General features: G+C 45.7%; 1 protein-coding gene across 1 annotated transcript in view; it reads right to left on the reverse strand.

Moving 5' to 3' along the window:
* Positions 1–978: 978 nt before the first annotated feature.
* The window catches only part of LOC146805567 (cohesin subunit SA-2-like), a 627,511-nt gene continuing 607,629 nt past the window's right edge, over positions 979–20,860 (reverse strand). The window contains exon 32 of the mRNA XM_085622843.1: positions 979–1,172. Within this exon, the coding sequence (XP_085478969.1) occupies positions 1,152–1,172 (21 nt within the window). The 3' untranslated portion in view covers positions 979–1,151. The remainder of the gene's footprint in view (positions 1,173–20,860) is intronic.

Here is a 20,860-nt window from a genome sequence, read left to right on the forward strand (position 1 = left end):
TCTCCTACACCCCACATTACACAGAGGTGTAGGAGAGGGAGTTCCCTACTAAAAATAAAATATTTTAGTGGTGGAGGAAAAAATGTGATGTAGTAACACAGATTTTCCACATTTATGTACATTTAGCGGAGGAGGAATGCTCATGGAAACTCAAGATTTCTGTAGATTATGATGAACTGCACTGGGATTTCTTGAGAATCTCCATAAAGTTAGGAACCAACCTCAATGGAAGTAGTAAATCTAATGGGATTTCCAACTTGTTTCCAAACGTTTTTAAAACTTGCCCTGTGTTAATCCTGGAAATGTCATGATGTTGTTGAAGAAGCTCCTTGCTGAAAAGCAACAACCAGTACAAGGCGCCAAGGTCCCAACCAGGAGAAAGAAGGGCAGAATTAAAAAATATAAAATGTAACAGTATTACAAATATAACATTTGAAAGAATGTGTCAAGATAAATATACCTGGTGGAAGATTTTAAACTCTAGAGGTTACCCACACAGCACTATGGTTCATTTTAGAAAATATATTTGGATACGAACGTTCTAAATGTCAGTCTTCCACTTATAAAAAAATAAAAAAAGGGATTACAGATAATCCATCAGTTTTCGTAGCCAAATGTTGGCTGTATCAATGCCTCTTAAAGCTAATTGAAAGTGAATTGAACATTTTCAACTGTAGTTTTAATTGGCCGAATATTAGTGTTACCTATTTAAATATAATTTGAAAAGCAATTGTTTCATTAATTTTTCCCGCTTTACTTGGAGAGCAGATGATTTTTTTACACAAAGTAACAGCCATACAAAAAATGTGACTAATGGGAAACGTATTATCCGGATCAAACTCATATTCATCTTCACTTCATTCTCCACCAAACACAGACAGTGGGAAAAGTTTCAAAAAGTGTAATTTAGATCAATGTCCAGGTACCATAACTTACTTGTATGTCAGTCAGTTTGAAAATCTGCAAGAGCAGAATTCATGTTAACTATTTATTTCCTGCTGTAAAAACAAAATAATATGCTGCAGTCGCCCCCATGTTGACCTTATTGATAGTTTGAAAAGCAGTTGGTTTTGTGTATAAATTACAGGCGCAGGAGCTCCCGCAGGATTGTCTATACATGAAAAATAAAAATGTGTGTCTCCTCTTCTGCTTCAAGTCTGATCACTGCAAACCTGAAAAAAGAAAACAATAGAGACATCTTAGAAATGCAGATTTTTTTTTTTAAAGTATAAACACTGTTTTCCTCCTGTATGCTATAAGCAATACCCACATTTATTAACATCTTCCATGGAATGATGTGATTGGCTGAGGCTTAAATTTTAATATAGAAATATTGTTGTTTGTCTGCACTGTGGGTTTAAGTACGGAGAAGCTACAAGAAGGAGACATGGACAATAGGAGTTAAGATTCAGGAAACACTTGCAAATATTGCTTGTCAACAGGCACTAACAGCTGTTAACTGCCCTTTCTCCCTTTTAAGCCCATTGATATCTGATTCATAGTAGTCTAGTGGTGGTTCATCTGCAAAAAGCCTCTCCTACAGAAGCTTACACGAGAATACAAACAAGCATTGGCATAGCCAATAGGTCTCGCCTTTGGGACCTTATAAGTGTTTAGCCATGCAGCACTTTATCACCCACCAGGCAGATTTCTGTAATGAACTAGTACTTATGTAAAGTGCTTTGACACCTTCATTCGCGCTACATAATGCAAAAAATAAAAGGGAATGAAAGGAGAAGTGCTTGCAGATTTCTGAGGTGGGGGGGCGAAAAGATGCACTCTGTAGAGTTACGCTTTGCCTACCTGCTGTAGATGTTTGGTTTTTCTCCACAACCGATAGGGTAAAATGCTGATTGCGAACGTTCTTCTGTTTTGTTTAACCTGAAGCATGATCATCCGGTCAACAAATGGTTAAGCATCACAATGTAGCTATTTACTGAAACCCCACGAGGACCGTTCCCTTCCTCCCCAAGACATGAGTCGTCTTTAAGGAGCTTTAACTACTGTAGCAGCTGCTTGTTGCCTTCCAGGGTAGGCTTGCGACCAAGGCCCGCTCATTAGATGGTGCCGACTATTCCACTGAAAAGTAAGATGTCACTGTAATTGATTTAGTTTCTGTTCCTTTGTGTTTTAGAGAAAATGAAAGCGCACTCTTGTGTAGGTGTGGTGGAGGGCACGCGCCTTCCAATGAAAGCGGCAAGGTCTAGAAATAAACCTGACCCAAAATAGATGGCAGCCTGCGCGCTGCCGCTGTTGGCTCCTATTATATAATGCATGTAGCAAATCAGTACCAAATCAGAAAGCGAGCACGGTATAGAACATCAGGAGCCGAATTGAAAGGAGGCAAAAGTGAGTTATCCCAGTGTGCAAGTGAAGGCGGGGCTGGAGTATGCTGCATCTTGGTGCCGAGTAACAGATGTTTGTTGCCAATCAAATGAATGTTAATTAGTCCGTCGGCCTCTAGTAGGATGAAAGGCTGAGCAGACGCGCTGGGGTTCGATCCTGCGGTTGTGAGGTCAAACATAAGATTAATAGGGTGCTTGCCTTAAAGTTAAGATTGCATTATATAATGCCAGTACCAAATCTGAAAGCGAGCACAGTAGAGAAAATCAGGAGCTGTGTGTCTAAGCAGAGTCCTCGCTACCTCTGCCGCCACTGTCAAAACAAGATTCTGCTGCCTTCCTCCTTCTACAAGTCAACAGCAATAGGCCTAGCATGACAGCGAATGCACACGTTTCTCATTGCAAACAGAGCATTGACAGGGCTATGCGTGTGCATGTGGCATGTGAAGGGAGGATTGATTAAAAAGAATGGCGCGAGAGAGAAGCGGGGGCAAGTGAGCACAGCAGTGCGACGAACGCGCCAATTTAAAACAGATGGTGACATGACCCCGAACTGATGGCGTCCCTGCTCGTAACCGCAAGCCGTAGGCCGTGGGCGGATACATTTCCTGGGAAAGGTGGGACATGCACCCGCCTTTGCCCAATTGCATGCTGTCTTTTTATAAAGACGCACGCAAAGCCCAATAGAAAAAATTATCCCCCCAAAAAAAACACACGCACGAGCGTGTGAAAAGTCCAGACTGATTCCAAGAGGTCGTTTTCCTAGAGCAACGCATGCGCGCTGTGCTAGGCTCTACCTAATGAAAAAAATCACCAGAAACAAAGTGAAGGCAACGTAGAGGAACAGCTCTGCTGGCCAAGGAGGAGGCAAACCTGAACTATCTGGGCAAACCGATATTTATCATTCAGATTCCAGCAAGGTTCATTTGATATTTTGTGTTTCGTTGGCAGCTAAAATGAGGACGAACACATACATATTTGTGTATACAGTCTTGCAAACCTTTCAATAAGTGCTGTTGAACCAAACAAAATAGAATTAAAACAGATTTGCAAATGGCATGAAAAACGAGGTTGCCCTTAGGTCCTTTTAATGCGGTCGTTTTTTTAAAACGATCGTTCAGTCTGGTTGTGGTGGCTATTAAGTTTTGATACTCCAACAGCTTCTTTGTAATTCATGTGCATTGGAGAATACAGGCTAATTACTCGTTGAACCAGAAACTAATCGAGAAGCTCAGAAACTCAAAGCACTATGATCCGGAAAATTGACCTTGTGGTTTATTATGTCACCAAGCCCCCTTAACAGCACGGTTGAACCATGACACATTACTCATTAAGCAAATATTATAATACTTGCTTAAAAAATACATTATATGTATTATTTCAGGCCCCTATAATGCACCAAGAAAGGCTCCTGCTTTTCATCAGATACAAAGGAGATAATTTCAGGTCCTCATACTTACATTTAGGAATATTTTTGAAATATTGATTACGAGCTTGCGGGGGAGAATTTTTATCTTCAGAATAGAGGAACTTATAACATTTTTTCAAACACATCAGAAGGTGATTCGATGCTCTTTAATCTTCTGAAATGACTAAAAGAGGGACTACTCCAATCAATGTTTGGGAATTAACAGAAGTACAACTTCAACTGTGGCCCCTCCTATGTTCATATTTGTGAGTGTTTCCCAATGCTGTTTAATTACTGATAAATTGACATATCTGTCAGAAATGAAAATGTTGTATATATTTCTCCAAGAAGAGAATGCGTAGCAGCAGCCAGGTAACTGCTTTTGAGAAATGATGGCAAAATGGGCCTAAACTTGCAGGTGATCTGATGCCCTTGAATCTTCTAAAAATAATTAACAAGCATTTGCAATGCAATAGGTCTCGCAGTTACGAGAGTTTCAGCTATTGGCATTGTAAATAACAATGCCTTTTATTTATGTTTTAAAAAACACACAAAAATAAAAGGCATTATTATTAGCAATGTCAATAGCTCAAACTCGCGTAAATGTGAGACCTATTGCATTGCAAATGCTTGTTATCAGATCGGGTCTGCTGTCTTTACCTCCTTTGAAGGTAACCCCTTCTCCTACGATGTAGGACGGGTGTTGCACACACAGGACCCCATTCGCAAAGCCATTCGTGTAAGTCTAGTTGTCATGTGTAAATAATTTAACTACAAAAATCCCCAAAATCTTTTACCTAGGACATACTTGCAGGATCCATGCACAGGATTAAGAGAGAAAAGTACTTTTATGATTAATATCTTATAAGCAGGAGGAGGTCAGATCTAAAATGGACATGACACCACTTCTCATTAGTATCTGTACATACTTGTTGCAACATCTAAAGCAGCTGCAATGTTCAATTTCCAATGGCAAACCAAGCCCCAGTGGGCTGTAGAGTGCTACATATAGCAACAGGACATGTAACCAACACACAGGTATGTTTACAAAGGGAACACATGATATACATATGGACAAATAAAGAAAAAACATAACATCACAGAGGGGTGAGACTGCAGAGAGAATGTATCCAGTTTAGAATAACAGGAAGGTTGTGAAGAGGTGAAATGAAAGACCTTTCCTGGATTCCATCTCCAGAAACAAGTCTAAGGTGCTAAGAGAGGTAAACACAGAGCTACAGGTCATATGCTGCGAAAGGCCGTTCTTCTTCGCGAGTTTGGACACCCAGCCTGGTCAGGCAGCATGGGTGTTTTGTAGTTGAGCACCATCAGGCATATTGAGTTTAGAGCCTAGGTAACCTCGTTTACTCATTAAAGATCCCACAACAAACTCTGACATTGATTCTGGAATGCAGAGGGGGCTGGTACAGTTTATAAAGTTAGGGGACGTTAAACTTCCTGTGGCTGGTGGTTAGTCTACAAACAGTGAGCTGCTTCGACTCATTTCAATGAATAACTTGTATGAGGATGCCATCAATGTGTAATAAGACAAGGAAGGGTCCTGCACTGTGGAACAAAAGGTCATAGAAGGGAGGAAGAAATGTAAACTTGAACCATTGTCTCCATGCCTTTTATTACATGGTCATGAAGGACAGTGAGGCTTACTTCAACGATCTATAGATGTACATTCTGATGAAATGTAAGAAAGGAGGGACAGTGGTAGCAGATTGCTTGATTGTGGTATGGGATGACTGAGTCATACTGTCTTTCCTGGTATTGGGGACTTCATGGTGCTCTCTCTTGTATAGGGGCATTCACTTTACTTTTTTATGGTGTGTGGAAATCCTTGGGCCTTATCATATGGGGACGATAGAGAGTGAGGAAGATGCACTAAACTGCTGGTAAGGGTTGTTAAGGTTCCTAGGAAGAAGAGGTTAGAAAGCCTTAAACTGCTATGGGGCAGTCCGAGTGAGGGAGGCACTGGCAATTGAGGGTGTAGGCTCTGAGAATGTTGGGCCAGACTCTGTCATGAAGTGTCAAAGGGCAGGGCTCTGGCACTAAGATGCCATGCTCTAGGTACAGTGCCTGTCCCTGGTATGGTTGAGTGAAGCTGACTCGCTCAGCATAGGGCCAGGGTGACTGGCACTGGTATGAGGCTCCTACAGTGCAATACTCTGGTTGATGGGTGCTTGTGTAGGGCAGGCTGACACGCGGCTGTGTGGTGATCGTGTCTCCGGTTCTAGTAGGGACTATGGGCAGCGTGCCTGGATCTGCTGAGTTTCACTCTGCCAGCTCAGGGAATGGGTGCCAGACTTTGATTTGAGCGAATCAAGCTGTACATTTTTGGTACATCAGTACCCCGTAATATGATATGAGGATGACCGGGTTCACAGCCCGGATACGACTCTTCGGCCTCATACGCTGTACTTCTCTACAACCCACAGGTTCGACTGTTTTTGTCCAGCTTCCCCAGGTGCTCAGCCTAGATGGAGCTGTGTCCGCTGCTTTTCTCCCAGCCTGTCACCGAACACATACATAACGAAACGGCCTCCTCTTACCATGCCCCGGGGTCCTGTAATCTCCCGATCCTGAGCCTTTCCTTGCCTCCGCCCGTTCCTCGGTCCCCAGCTCTGAGTCCACTGTCTCCACTGCCTTGCCAGCATTGAGCAGTGACAGGCCCAGGCAGCACCAGCGGAGCGCCGAGAGCGAGGCAGTCATCACTGTGCACATCGGTCCACAATTAGCCGTCCTCTTAAAGGGACCAGCGAGAGCGGTGGCATCTGCCAACAACGGTGGGAGAAAAGTATATTTGCCACAAAGTTAACGTTGTCCCTGGACCTTTCCGTTAAGTAAATCAGCGGGAGGAAGGAGAACACGAACAACGGGAGGGGAGTGGGTGCAAAGTAAAGCACAACACTGAAACTAAGTAGGAGGACGGGGAGGGAAAGTGAAAGCGCGCCATGTGCGCGCTGTGTTGAAACGTCAGCCCTACGCGGGGACAAGAGATATGCACGCGTGCACATCTCCTGTCCCCCTTCGGCAGAGAAACCGACGACAATAGATCTCGCCATGGCGGGCAGCGCAAGCGCTGCATCGCTAGGCGAGACCTAAAAAGGGAACAATCAGCTCTGGACTCTGAGCAGGAGCAGAGTAGAGACAGGACGTTTTCGTCTTTACCTTCATAGCCAGAACATCAGTGATTGAAATCTCTTAAGTCAATTTACTACCTTTACTACAATGTAGGATTTCAGTTTGTTTAGGAATAACAGAAGTACAGCTGCAACTAAGGCACCTCTATGTTCATATTTGCAAATGCTTCCCTCTGATGTTTAATTCCTGGGAAATTTGCATCACTGTCAGAAAAGAACAGTCTGTGTATATTTCTGCAAGTAGAGTACACATAGCAGGAACAGTCAGGCAACTGCTCTTGAGAAATGGTGGAGAAAAGAGGGCGGAGCTTGCAGCTGATTTTGTACACTGGACTCTTGTGTGGCGATTTGAAGCGGGAACCATCTTCTCTGCACTCAGAGCAGAAGAGTCTAGAGGACATGCTTGTCATTGCCATGACAATCAGAACAGGAGTGATTGAGAGTCCTTAGCTTAACTCGATGCCTTTGCTCTAAAGGATTTCAGATCATGTGGGAATTTACAGAACTGCGGCTTCAACTGGGGCACCTCCTATGTTGAAAAATGGCAGGAAAAGAGGGGAGAGGTTTTAGATTATTTGGCACCCTTGAGTATTCGAAAATGACTAATTGTTGGAACCATGAGCGTTGCACTTAGAGCAGGAAAACAGTTGAGCATTCACACTCAACTTTGCCCTGACAGCTAGAACAGAAGTAACTGATAGCTTAAGTCAACACAATTCCTTTACTCCAATCAACTGCTATATTTATATTTGCTTCACGCCAAAGTCTGATTTCTATGAAATTTGCATCTCTGCCAGAATGAAAAAATTCATATATATATTTCTCTAAGAAGAATCCATGTCTTATCAGATATTACAATATGGCAGCCATCTTTTAATGCATTTGCAATACTTTAAGAAAGTTTGTTCAAAGATGGCCGCCGTGGATGTGCACACATCTGCAGTGGCCAGCTATGAATGGCATTTATTAAAATCTAAATAATTCTTAAAAGATGCCCACCGAGGATGCATGCACTCACACAGCGATTTTGAAATGGTTATGACCGTCAGGCACCTTGATGTCCCCACAACTTCTCTGAGCGAAAGTGGCAGGATGAAGGAGAATCGAGCTTCGACATCTTGTGTTTGTTTTTAGACTTGGACTTATCTGATGACTTGAACTGCAAGAAGGATCTTTCACTGGAACGGGCCCACGTCCTTGACTTTGACCTGAATAGTCCCTAGGGTACCTTTCAACGGAGTTCGGCTTGGCTTTGCGGTCCTGGATCACCTTGGGGTTCAGCTGAGCGCAGTCCCAGAAGACTTTGATTTGTGCGAAGGCCCTCAGCACCAGAGACATAACTGGTTGGGGTTTGTTACAGACATTTGCCTAAAACAGTCTCTACACTGCTTGAGCCCTGTAGTTTTCTGTGGGTACAAGTTTGAGAAGAAAAATATTTTGTTTGAAAACTTGTTAAAGACAAGAAAAAGGTTGGGGAGTGTGCTTCAGATGCGCATCCTAAGGTGCAGAAAAAAGGAACTGACATCAGCATGCAAGGGTGGGGCTTGTAGGTGGCTCCAATGTCACTTCTGGGACGGGGCACAGCTGGCGTGGAATAGCACGACGCCACCAACTGACGCGCAGGTGCAATGCTATGGAGTCTATCACAAGGTGAGGAACATACGGTCATAAATATCCATCAGAAATTTACCAGCTGCTCTGCACAGGTTAAAAAAATATCTGTTGGTGCTGGCTGTGGTTCAAGGGACTCTGGAAAGTGGAGAGACTATGACCTTATTGTGGGGTGCCCTATATGCTCACCATGTAGTACTGAAGTGGGTGGTCAGGGCTGGCATGGGCCACTGCTTGCAGTGCCTCTTCACCAATGGTTTAAACTTGACAAGTTTCTGGTACTTCCGGTTCCGGAATATTTGGTTCCGGAAACACATGACCATTTGAAGTTGTCCAGAACAGCATCACACCCACTCCAACTAAAATGTAGAGGGGGCACATGTAATGCTGTTTGTGAATTTTTGTGATTTTATGTTTATCATGATATTTTTAAACAAGAGAAGATTTTGCTTTTCTATTAGATATAGGTTTAATTGTTTTTAAATTGCTGTGATATTTTGTAAAAAAAAAAAAACTATTGGTTCCACTTTGTGATATCTAGATGAACTCCTACAACTGTATCTGATGCTGGATATGATTATTATTGGATAAAGCATTGAGGATCTTTTTAACTGTAAACAGGTGGGGTATCAAACTTCAGTGGAAGTGGCGGTCTAAACAAAGTGCTGGATGAGGTTGAAAGGTGAGAGGTGTGAAAGTTTGGAGTATTTGTTGTATCTATTGTCATGAATCCCAATGGGAGATTGTTTTGACATAATAGTCTAGTATGGTGCCCTGTCCCCTTGGATTGTAGGGCCCCTTTCTACTTACCTTGATCTGCCTGAGAGGGTCCTGCATATTCAGCAGTACCTCATGGGGAACTAGTGAGAGTTCTAGAAGCGTGTTGAACCATGGTTGTGTTGCTTATGTTGGAGACTCTAGGGTGAGGGTGAGAGATGTCTGCCGAAGTTTGGGAACCACAAACGGAACCAGTGGAAGAAGTGGAAAAGAGTAAGCAAATATCCTGGAACAACTCATTGATAGTGCCCATGGACGGGGAGGTTTTGGGAACTTAGAGGCGAAGTTTGGGAATTTGGCGCTTTCTGCTGAGGAGAAAAGGTCAATGTCGGGTGATCCCAAAGTCAGAAGTATGGGGGAAGGACTTCTGGGTGGAGCTTCCACTCGTGGAATTGTTGGCGCCGCCTGCTGATGAGATCTGCAAAGCCATTGTCCACTCCCAGGAGGTACTCCACTAAAAAGTGAATGTTGTATCAGATAGCCCACGTCCAGGTGGTCTGGGCTAGATAAGAGAACTGAGGGGACCTGGTGCCCCCTACTTTTGCAGATAATACATGGCAGTCATGCTGTCTGTTTTGATGAGGACTACCTTTCCAATTAGGTGAGTAAGGAAGGCTTTGAGCGCTAGTTGAACAGCTAGCAACTCCAGGTGATTGATATGGAGATGTGGTTGGCTCAGTGTCCTGCGTCCTTGGACAGTCAGATCTTGTGAATGTGCTCCCCAACCTATAAGGGAGGCGTTCATTGTTCTGGTTCTTGGCGGAACTGGGTCTATGAAAGGCCGTCCTCTTAGGAGACTGTTGGTGTTCCACCACTGCAGTGAGTGGAAAGCTTGATGGCCGACCATCACTAGATCTTCCCACTGACCCTCCGCTTGAGTGCACTGTGCATGTTGAGTCTGGCATGAGGTACTATGGCAATGCATGAAGCCATCATACTGAGGAGACGCTTGACTCTCCTCACTGTTACCTTCTGATGAGGCTGGAACTGTGGAATGAGTGCCTTGAAGGACTGAATCCAGGGGCAGGAAAGCTATCCCCCGTTGTGAGTCAAGGATGGCTCCCAGGTAGGGTTGTATTTGAAGGAGTTGGAGGTGGTATTTCACTGCACTGATGGAAAAGCCTAGTTGATGAAGTAGGTTTATGGTGACCTGACAGTGTTGGAAGCACTTTTGATGAGTTGTGCTTTTGATGAGCCCATCGTCTAAATATGGAAAAACGTTTATGTTTTGCCTGCGCAGGTGAGCAGCTAATACTGCAAGGCATTTGGTTAAAACCCTGGGGGCAGTTGTGACCCCGAAGAGAAACACTTTGAATTGGAAGTGCTGCCCATTCATAACAAACCTCAGGTATCGGCGAGGCGTCGGGTGACTAGGAATGTAGAAATAGGCATCCTTCAGTTTGAGTGCAGCCATGCAGTTGTGATGATGTTCCACCAGGCGGCAAAGATCCCTTGTAGTCGACCCCTGACAGGTGTTGTGTGGTTGGGAGGAATGGTTGGCAAGTCAGGGTTTGGTGATGGTGGCGGCGGAAGGCTTGGTGAAAACACCTTTGCCTCTACCTTTGGATGTATTGCCCCTAGGATAGGAGCCCTTGTAGTATCCCCAGGTGAGGTGATCTGGGCCTGGGGATGCTGGTATGAGGTGGAGGTTTCAGGGGAGGTGGTCTTGGAACCTCCACGATAAGAGTAGCAGCGAAAGGAGCCGCGCTGTGATGCAGTTTGCAAAACACCCCTATGGCCTTAGCTGTCTCATCATTTTTTTTCCAGTAGTGTGTCCACCTGTGGACCAAAAAGGTGTTCCCGTCGAAGGGAAAAGCCAAGAGGTTCTGCTGCACCTCAGGTTCAAAACCTGACACTCGAAGTCAGACATGTCTCCGAAGTAGGACACTAGAGTTTATACCTCTAGCTGCGGTGTTGCCAGCACAGAGGTCGCAGCAAATTGCAATGTTGGAAGGAAAATGCTACTTACCAGTATGCATCTGTTCTTGGCTTGTAGAGCTGCAGATCCGTACACTGTGCATAGATCGCCATCTGGTGCTGGGCTCGGATGCTTGCACTTTGTTGTTGTCTTGGAAAAAGTATTTTGTAGTCACGAGATAGGTGACTCCTCCCTTGGACGATAGTGCGCATGGGCATCGACTCCATCCTCAGATTGTTTTTCGCCATGATGGGAAATGATGGAGTCAGTAGAAAATAGAAGAGTTGTCCATGTGAATGTATCTAATTAAGATAATACTGGAACAGGTTCCGGGGAGGAGGGTGGGCGTGTACGATCTGCAGCTCTACATGCCAAGAACAGATGCATACTGGTAAGTAGCATTTTACGTTCGAGGCATATGAGCTGCAGATCGTACACTGTAAATAGACTGTACAGCAGTGTCTCCCTTAGCGGTGGTCACCTGTATCCGTTGCGGTAGTTTGAAAAAGTGTTTTAAGAACAGCTTGGCCTACAGAAGCCTGTTGCTTAGCCTGCACGTCAACACAATAGTGTTTGGTGAAGGTGTGTGGTGTAGACCATGTTGCTGCTTTACATATGTCATCTAAGGGGATGTTCCCTAAGAATGCCATGGAAGCCCCTAGTTTGCGTGTTGAATGCGCTCTAGGGGGAATTGTTAATGTGCGTTTAGCCTTTTGGTAGCATATTTGAATGCATTTTACTATCCACCTCGCGATCCCAGCTTTGGAAATGGGGTTACCTTTATGAGGTGGGGAGAAGGCTACAAACAGTTGTTTTGTTTTTCGAAAGGGTTTAGTCCTGTCAATGTAATAAAGTAGTGCTCTTTTGACGTCTAGTGTGTGAAGAGCTCTCTCTGCTACGGAGTCTGGGTTTTGAAAAAACACCGGTAACTCAACTGATTGGTTAGGATGAAAAGCAGAGATGACTTTGGGAAGGAATTTTGGATTTGTTCTGAGAACCACTTTGTTATGGTGTATTTGTAAGAATGGTTCTTGTATGGTTAAAGCCTGGATCTCACTTACTCTTCTGAGAGAGGTGATTGTGACAAGGAAAGCTACTTTCCATGTGAGGAATTGAAGTTCACATTTATGTAGAGGTTCAAATCGGGAACCCATGAGCCTGGTAAGAACAATATTTAAATTGTACACCGGAGAGGGTGGCAATCTGGGAGGAATAATTCCTTTAAGACCTTCCATAAAGGCTTTAATTGCAGGTACTCTAAATAGTGACAAGTGTTGTCTATTTTGTAAATAAGCAAATAAGCAGCAAGTGCTACTAGATGTAATCGTATGGATGAATATGCCAAATTACATCTTTGCAAGTGTAGCAAATAGCAAATGATGTCCTGGATGGAAGCATCCAGCGGATCAATATGATTGTTACTGCAGTAGATGACAAATCCTTTCCATTTTGCAGCATAGCAAGCTCTAGTAGTAGGGCGTCTGGCTTCTTTAATGATGTTCATACAGTCTGGCGGAAGGTTAAGATAACCGAACTCTAGGACTTCAGGAGCCAGATTGCTAGATTCAGTTGACCTAGATCGGGGTGCCTTATCTCTCCATGGTTGTGCATTAGCAATGTTGGGGAGAGGCGTAGTTTTTGGTGTGGAACTACTGAGAGTTCCAGCAGTGTTGTGAACCACGGTTGGCGTGCCCATGTGGGAGCCACTAAGATCATCTTGAGAGACTGTTGCCTAAGCTTGCATACTACTAGGGGAATCAGTGGGAGTGGCGGAAAAGTGTATGCAAATCTGCCTGACCAGTTCATCCATATCGCATTGCCTTTGGACAACGGGCGTGGAAACCTGGCGGCGAAGGTTGGGCATTTTGCATTTGCGTGTGTGGCGAACAGATCTATGTCTGATTGACCCCACAGTTGCAAGAATGGTTGAAGAACTTGGGAATTAAGTGCCCATTCGTGTATCTGCTGTGTCTGCCGACTTAGCAGATCCGCAATCTGATTGTGAACTCCTGGAAGATGTTCTGCAAGCAGGTATATGTTCTGTGGAATGGCCCATCTCCAAATGTTTTGTACAAGCTGGGACAGCTGCAAAGAATGTATGCCTCCTTGTTTCTGTATGTAATACATGGCTGTCATGTTGTCCGTCCCAACGAGGACAGTCTTGTGCGGTAGATGTACTTGGAATGATTTTAATGCTAGAAATATTGCTAGTAATTCTAGGTAGTGGTCCATTTTCCTTGAATTGTATGTTTTAGAAGATGGGCTCCCCAACCGGTGAGTGATGCGTCTGCTGTTAGCACTATCTGTGGAACTGGTTCGATGAACGGCCTCCCTTTGGACAGGTTTCGTGTGTTTCACCACTGCAGAGAGCAATGTGTGCGGCTGTCCACCAACACCAGATTTGTAAGTTGTCCCTGAGCCTGGTTCCACTGATGTTCTAGGCATTCCTGTAAGGGGTGCATCTGAAGTCTAGCATGAGGTAGGATAAAGATGCAAGAGGCCATCATTCCTATGAGTTGCATGAATACCCTTGCTGGAAGGGAGTGCTTTGGTTAAAATGTGGTGATTAGAGCTTGTATACTGGCTATCCTGGCTGGATTGGGATATGCCAGAGCTCTGGAGGTGTCTACTGTGGCCCCTAGATACTGATGTATATGAGAGGGCTGAAGTTGTGACTTGGTATAGTTTACTATGAATCACAAGTCGTGTAGCAGCTGGATGGATTGAGGAGTGTGATGAACACACTGGTTGAATGACTTGGTGTTTATTAGCCAGTCGTCGAGATATGGAAATACATGGATTTGTTGTCTTCTCAAGTGTGCTGCTACCACCGCAAGGCGTTTTGTGAACACTCTGGGTGCGGTGGTCACCCCGAATGGAAGAACTTTGAACTGATAGTGTTGTCCATCCAGTACGAATCTTAGATACTTCCTGTGAGCAGGATGTATGGGAATGTGGAAGTAAGCGTCCTTGAGATCTAATGTGGCAAAGAAGTCGCCTTGTTGCAGCAGTGAGAGGACCTGTTGGAGAGTGATCATATGAAAATGATCTGACTGTATATAAAGACTGATGGGTCTGAGGTCGAGTATTGGTCTTAGAGTCCCGTCCTTCTTGGGGATTAGGAAATATAGTGAGTAAACCGCTGTTTGTTGGTGCTGTAAGGGAACTGGCTCTATTGCGTGCTTTTGGACCAGTGAGAGAACCTCTTGTTTTAAGAGTGGTGTTCCGTGGACATTGGACGCTGTTTGGGTGGTATGGTGGGTGGGGTTGCTGTAAGTTCCAGGCAGTAACCATACTGGATAATTTGTCTTACCCACTTGTTTGTTGTGATGGAGTCCCAGACAGGTATGAACTGTGAAAGTCTTCCCCCGACCGGAGTGGAATGGTCTGGAGGGAGTGGAGGGAAGTCACTGTTTATTAGTGGGGGAGGCACGTGTGTTGTTGTTACTTCGGCCTCTCCCTTTGTTGTTATTTCCCCTGTATCCACCTCTAAAATATCCTCTGTTGAGGGATGTTTGCATGGTGTTTTTGTAGGAAGAGGAGGCGGTCTCAGTTCCAATGTTTTTGGATGCTCCTCTATAAAAGGGGCGACGAAAGGAACCACGTGTGGGTGGAGACTGTAATGCCCCCATGGATTTAGCAGTCGCCATGTCTTTTTTCATCTTCTCTAGAGTGGTGTCTACAGCCGGTCCAAAAAGATGTTCCTGATTGAACGGCTGGTTGAGGATGGTTGTCTGTACCTCCTGTTTAAAGCCTGAAATAGGTAGCTAGGCACGTCGTCTGAGAAGCACACTAGTGTTAATGGTCCTAGAGGCTGTGTCAGCTGCATCAAGGGCACACTTGATTGAGGCGTTGGTTATTAATTTGCCCTCTTGGAAATAAGTCATTTGCCTGGGTTTTGTACTGATCAGGTAAGTGTTGTAATAGGGTTTCTAGTTGGTCATAGTGAGCCCAATCATACCTAGCAAGTAATGCTTGGGTGTTGGCTATGCGACAGTGATTGGCTGCTTGGGCAGCAACTCTCTTGCCAGAGGCATCTAACAACTTGGATTCCTTATCCGGAGGTGGTGCGTCACCGGAGTCCTTTGGCTTGGCTATGGAGGCGGAATTCTTTTTCGGTTCCGAGGGCTTTGGCTACAGATCCGACGGTTTGTCTTTCGGCGTTGAGGTGGTCGGTGCCGATTTCTTTTTGGGAGTAGGGTGCTCTCCCGTATTCGGTGCCGAAGGCGCCTGCAGGATACTGAAATGCGGTTTGCTCGGTCCCGAGCTACGGGAAGGCTTGTCCTTTATCTTCGGAGCCGGGCCCGGGCTTCTGAAGCTTGTTTTCGGTCGCGACTGGGGCCTGCAGACAAAGTCTTGACCAGGGCCTTCTTTTTTTCGGGTGGGGTTGGGGTAGGGACAGTTGTACTCACTCGTTGACCAGGAGTGATGTGGTCGTCTGAGTCGTCTGCTTTGGACACGATTTCCAAATCCTCGGAATCTTCCTCTGGGACATCGGGGCCTTCGTTGAAGATGTCCACTGGTGCCGGAGCTGCTCTCTGCTCCATGATGTGTCATTAGGCCCGGCGATCACGGATGGCTTTCTTGGATTGAAAAGAGGCGCAGGCCTGGCAATTGTTCTCGTAGTGGTCGGGCGAGAGACACAGGTTACAGACCTTGTGATGGTCACTGTGTGGGAATTTCGCTTCACACTGGGGGCATTTTTTTAATAGAGTCCTTACCATGAGCTGTAGGCCCGGACGGTGTCGGTAGGCCTAGCGGCCCGCGTTGACGACCGGAATCGAGTAGTTGAGATGCGCGTTGAAGATCACACAATCGAAAACAATACCGTAGATAGTTTGCACGTCGAAATGGTTTGGAAAATAAGGTGTCGAACCGGAGCGCAAAAGCTACATCCAAACCCGATGGCGGAAAAAAACAATCTGAGGATGGAGTCGATGCCCATGCGCACTATCGTCCAAGGGAGGAGTCACCTATCTCGTGACTACAAAAGACTTCTCTGTACATCAAAGAGAAGGGGGGGACCGGGAGCTAGTTATGGTCCAGTGTCTGTGCTCCGTGTTATATCTATAATACTCAAATGGAGACACTGTTCCTAAAGAGGGAAAGGGCAAAAGAGACCAGTTCGGAAAGAGATAAGAAAGAGGAAAGGCCTAGGCTAGTATTAGGCCCAAACAAGTTTAGGTCAGGAGGGAGGGCATACCTTAGTTTCTCTTGTTGCCCTCACACACCCCGAAGGATGTCATGCTTCATCATTGGGCGTTTGCTCCTCGTCGGGCCGGCGCTGCAATGCCCTACGGGTCCCCCGAAGGGTCACTTTAGCGGAGATCTTTTAGAGAAAACGCCGTTTGGTGCATGCGGGTGTGTGGTTTGGGTCCTAATAAAAAGATATGTGGTGATGGGGTGTGACAGTGACGAGGTAGCCTAAAAATGTCTAAGGGTTACTGAAATAATAAGGTTTAATGTAAATAGCACCCTTGACATACTAAAAAACCCGTAGGTTGGGTGTTACCTTATTGGAAATAATGTGCCATTAGGTAACTAGTGTGTGGTCATGTGGTCGACATGTTTCGCGTCCCAATGGTCCAAAAAAGGATCCTTGGCGCTTCCTCAGGACCAAAAAAGAATAATAGTGAATGTGGACTGAGGGATACTACCCACAGTTACTATCCGGGCGTACAGGTCAAGATAGTACTGCTCTCTGTGTGAGAGTCAAGTCGCTCCAGGATAAAAGCCTAGGTAAACATAAAGAGAAAGAGAAAGGAGAACATCCTGCATATTAAAGAATGTTCACCTGTCCAAGGGATTCCAAAACGAGTACATAGTAAAATCATTCAAAAGGGATATCACCTCCACTCACGGGTGGTGGCGTGATGGGGTCTCAACGATAAGCTGCCGGGCGCCTGGGCCAGGGAACGAGACCTGGGATGGAGACAGCCCGTCGCCGATCGGAGTCGCCCATTAGTCCAGGCACTAACCGTGGCAGAGATCAAAACAGATGTACAAGTCCTCATGCGGTATACAGTGAGTCGGTCTATATCATTAGGGTTCGTACACTAGTATGTTACAACACTCACCTAAAAACGGGGAGAATAATGCTCCATAGATTAGGGGACGAGCGTACACACCTTCTAGTGCTGTAAAGAAGGAATAAATGACAGGCAACTGCTAGTAAACCTTACTCGTAATAATTCCAAAACTCGTCTGAGCTGTCATATAAACTTTGTTTGAGTAAAAGGCCGCTCTCCTCAGCACCTATACATGCGTTTTACTTACAGTTTAGCTCCGGCGTGGCCTCTTAACCACCTACCCCAGTCGTCCTCCTATCTGGAATGGAGACGAGGACTTCTCCGGGTTTCTTTTGTAGTTCCCGCGTAGGCTAATTGGGGCGATACCCGTGTCCGGTCATCTACGAGGAGCAGCTGTGTTTGCATCGTTAGTGTGTGTTGATGCGCATGTGCAAGAGATAGACAGGCGAACTACGCGCCTGCGTGTGTCAAGTAATAGCTCCGGCTGGCGTTCTGCTGTTGCCATGGTAATGTGCCTGTGCAGTTCTCAATGGTGCGTGCATATCGCTGAATAATGTGAGCAATGTATCTTCACAGTTCGAAATGGCTGATCTCGCGCGGTAAATGCGGCGCTCTATTGTGGAAAGACTGTGTGATTGATGAATCAATGTGGTGCCCGTGTATGTACAATCAATCGTAGACTCGTAGGAGTGTTTCTTGTTGGATGAGTCTCGGGGGCATCGGGGAGAGGGGGGGGAAGAAAATACGTAACCACATAACCAACCCTTAATGATTTATCGGGTCGCTGCCTGCCCGATTGACCAAAACTTCGGAAGGGAAGGTAGAGTTACGTGAGTAGGGTGCTCCTAGTTGCGACATACCCCCATAGAGAGGGGCGGATGGTGCCTCAGTGTTAATGTCATTGTATGACAGGTGACTCAGGGAAGCATATGCTAGAGCCTATTGTCTTTTTAAATTAGAGTTACTCAAAAAGGGAGGCATTACAAAGACAAAGGTGGCCCTGGGCATGTTATGGCTTGGTATGAGCTCGTTATAATGTAGGTGGGGGTGTGTGCTGATTATTTGACTCTCATCCCCTCAAGCTGGGTTATAATTCAGTCCATGGTATATCATCGTTCAAGCCCACCTCATTGGTCCGGAGACGATGTACCCAGCGTTGTTCTCTACGCAGTAGGGTGTTGTTATTCCAATGCTGGTTGTTTTCCAATACTGTCCACTTGATATCATCACATGTATGCCCTTTTTCAATGTAATGATTCGTTAGTCTGGTTGTTGTTCTCCCCCGTCGGATCGTACTCCTATGTTCGCTTATCCTCAGTTTCACTTGTCTTGTGGTCATCCCCACGTAGCGAAGTGCACAGGGGCAGGTGATGAGGTACACACAGTTTTTTGTGTTGCAGTTCGTGTGGCTCCGTTGGTCCCACGTGATCTTGTCCAGCTCCAAGTGTGTAGTGTGTTTGACAGAGGGGAAACCAAATCAAAAATATTGTGAACCGTAACTGGAAAATTCTGAACACGGGGAACCTCATGTTAGAGCGCCCCAGGTTTGCGTTCAAGAGGACCACCAACTTACGGGACCAACTGATCAACACGAGACCCCGCGCGAAGACCAATCGTCAGGAGTCCACGCTATGGTCCCTCCCTGCTGTGAAAGGCCATTACCCATGCGGTAGTTGTAGTGCATGTCCCTTTACCAAACACACTACACACTTGGAGCTGGACAAGATCACGTGGGACCAACGGAGCCACACGAACTGCAACACAAAAAACTGTGTGTACCTCATCACCTGCCCCTGTGCACTTCGCTACGTGGGGATGACCACAAGACAAGTGAAACTGAGGATAAGCGAACATAGGAGTACGATCCGACGGGGGAGAACAGCAACCAGACTAACGAATCATTACATTGAAAAAGGGCATACATGTGATGATATCAAGTGGACAGTATTGGAAAACAACCAGCATTGGAATAACAACACCCTACTGCGTAGAGAACAACGCTGGGTACATCGTCTCCGGACCAATGAGGTGGGCTTGAACGATGATATACCATGGACTGAATTATAACCCAGCTTGAGGGGATGAGAGTCAAATAATCAGCACACACCCCCACCTACATTATAACGAGCTCATACCAAGCCATAACATGCCCAGGGCCACCTTTGTCTTTGTAATGCCTCCCTTTTTGAGTAACTCTAATTTAAAAAGACAATAGGCTCTAGCATATGCTTCCCTGAGTCACCTGTCATACAATGACATTAACACTGAGGCACCATCCGCCCCTCTCTATGGGGGTATGTCGCAACTAGGAGCACCCTACTCACGTAACTCTACCTTCCCTTCCGAAGTTTTGGTCAATCGGGCAGGCAGCGACCCGATAAATCATTAAGGGTTGGTTATGTGGTTACGTATTTTCTTCCCCCCCCTCTCCCCGATGCCCCCGAGACTCATCCAACAAGAAACACTCCTACGAGTCTACGATTGATTGTACATACACGGGCACCACATTGATTCATCAATCACACAGTCTTTCCACAATAGAGCGCCGCATTTACCGCGCGAGATCAGCCATTTCGAACTGTGAAGATACATTGCTCACATTATTCAGCGATATGCACGCACCATTGAGAACTGCACAGGCACATTACCATGGCAACAGCAGAACGCCAGCCGGAGCTATTACTTGACACACGCAGGCGCGTAGTTCGCCTGTCTATCTCTTGCACATGCGCATCAACACACACTAACGATGCAAACACAGCTGCTCCTCGTAGATGACCGGACACGGGTATCGCCCCAATTAGCCTACGCGGGAACTACAAAAGAAACCCGGAGAAGTCCTCGTCTCCATTCCAGATAGGAGGACGACTGGGGTAGGTGGTTAAGAGGCCACGCCGGAGCTAAACTGTAAGTAAAACGCATGTATAGGTGCTGAGGAGAGCGGCCTTTTACTCAAACAAAGTTTATATGACAGCTCAGACGAGTTTTGGAATTATTACGAGTAAGGTTTACTAGCAGTTGCCTGTCATTTATTCCTTCTTTACAGCACTAGAAGGTGTGTACGCTCGTCCCCTAATCTATGGAGCATTATTCTCCCCGTTTTTAGGTGAGTGTTGTAACATACTAGTGTACGAACCCTAATGATATAGACCGACTCACTGTATACCGCATGAGGACTTGTACATCTGTTTTGATCTCTGCCACGGTTAGTGCCTGGACTAATGGGCGACTCCGATCGGCGACGGGCTGTCTCCATCCCAGGTCTCTTTCCCTGGCCCAGGCGCCCGGCAGCTTATCGTTGAGACCCCATCACGCCACCACCCGTGAGTGGAGGTGATATCCCTTTTGAATGATTTTACTATGTACTCGTTTTGGAATCCCTTGGACAGGTGAACATTCTTTAATATGCAGGATGTTCTCCTTTCTCTTTCTCTTTATGTTTACCTAGGCTTTTATCCTGGAGCGACTTGACTCTCACACAGAGAGCAGTACTATCTTGACCTGTACGCCCGGATAGTAACTGTGGGTAGTATCCCTCAGTCCACATTCACTATTATTCTTTTTTGGTCCTGAGGAAGCGCCAAGGATCCTTTTTTGGACCATTGGGGCGCGAAACATGTCGACCA

Source organism: Triturus cristatus, chromosome 8 (assembly GCF_964204655.1).
Source record: "Triturus cristatus chromosome 8, aTriCri1.1, whole genome shotgun sequence".
Taxonomy (NCBI): Eukaryota; Metazoa; Chordata; class Amphibia; order Caudata; family Salamandridae; genus Triturus; species Triturus cristatus.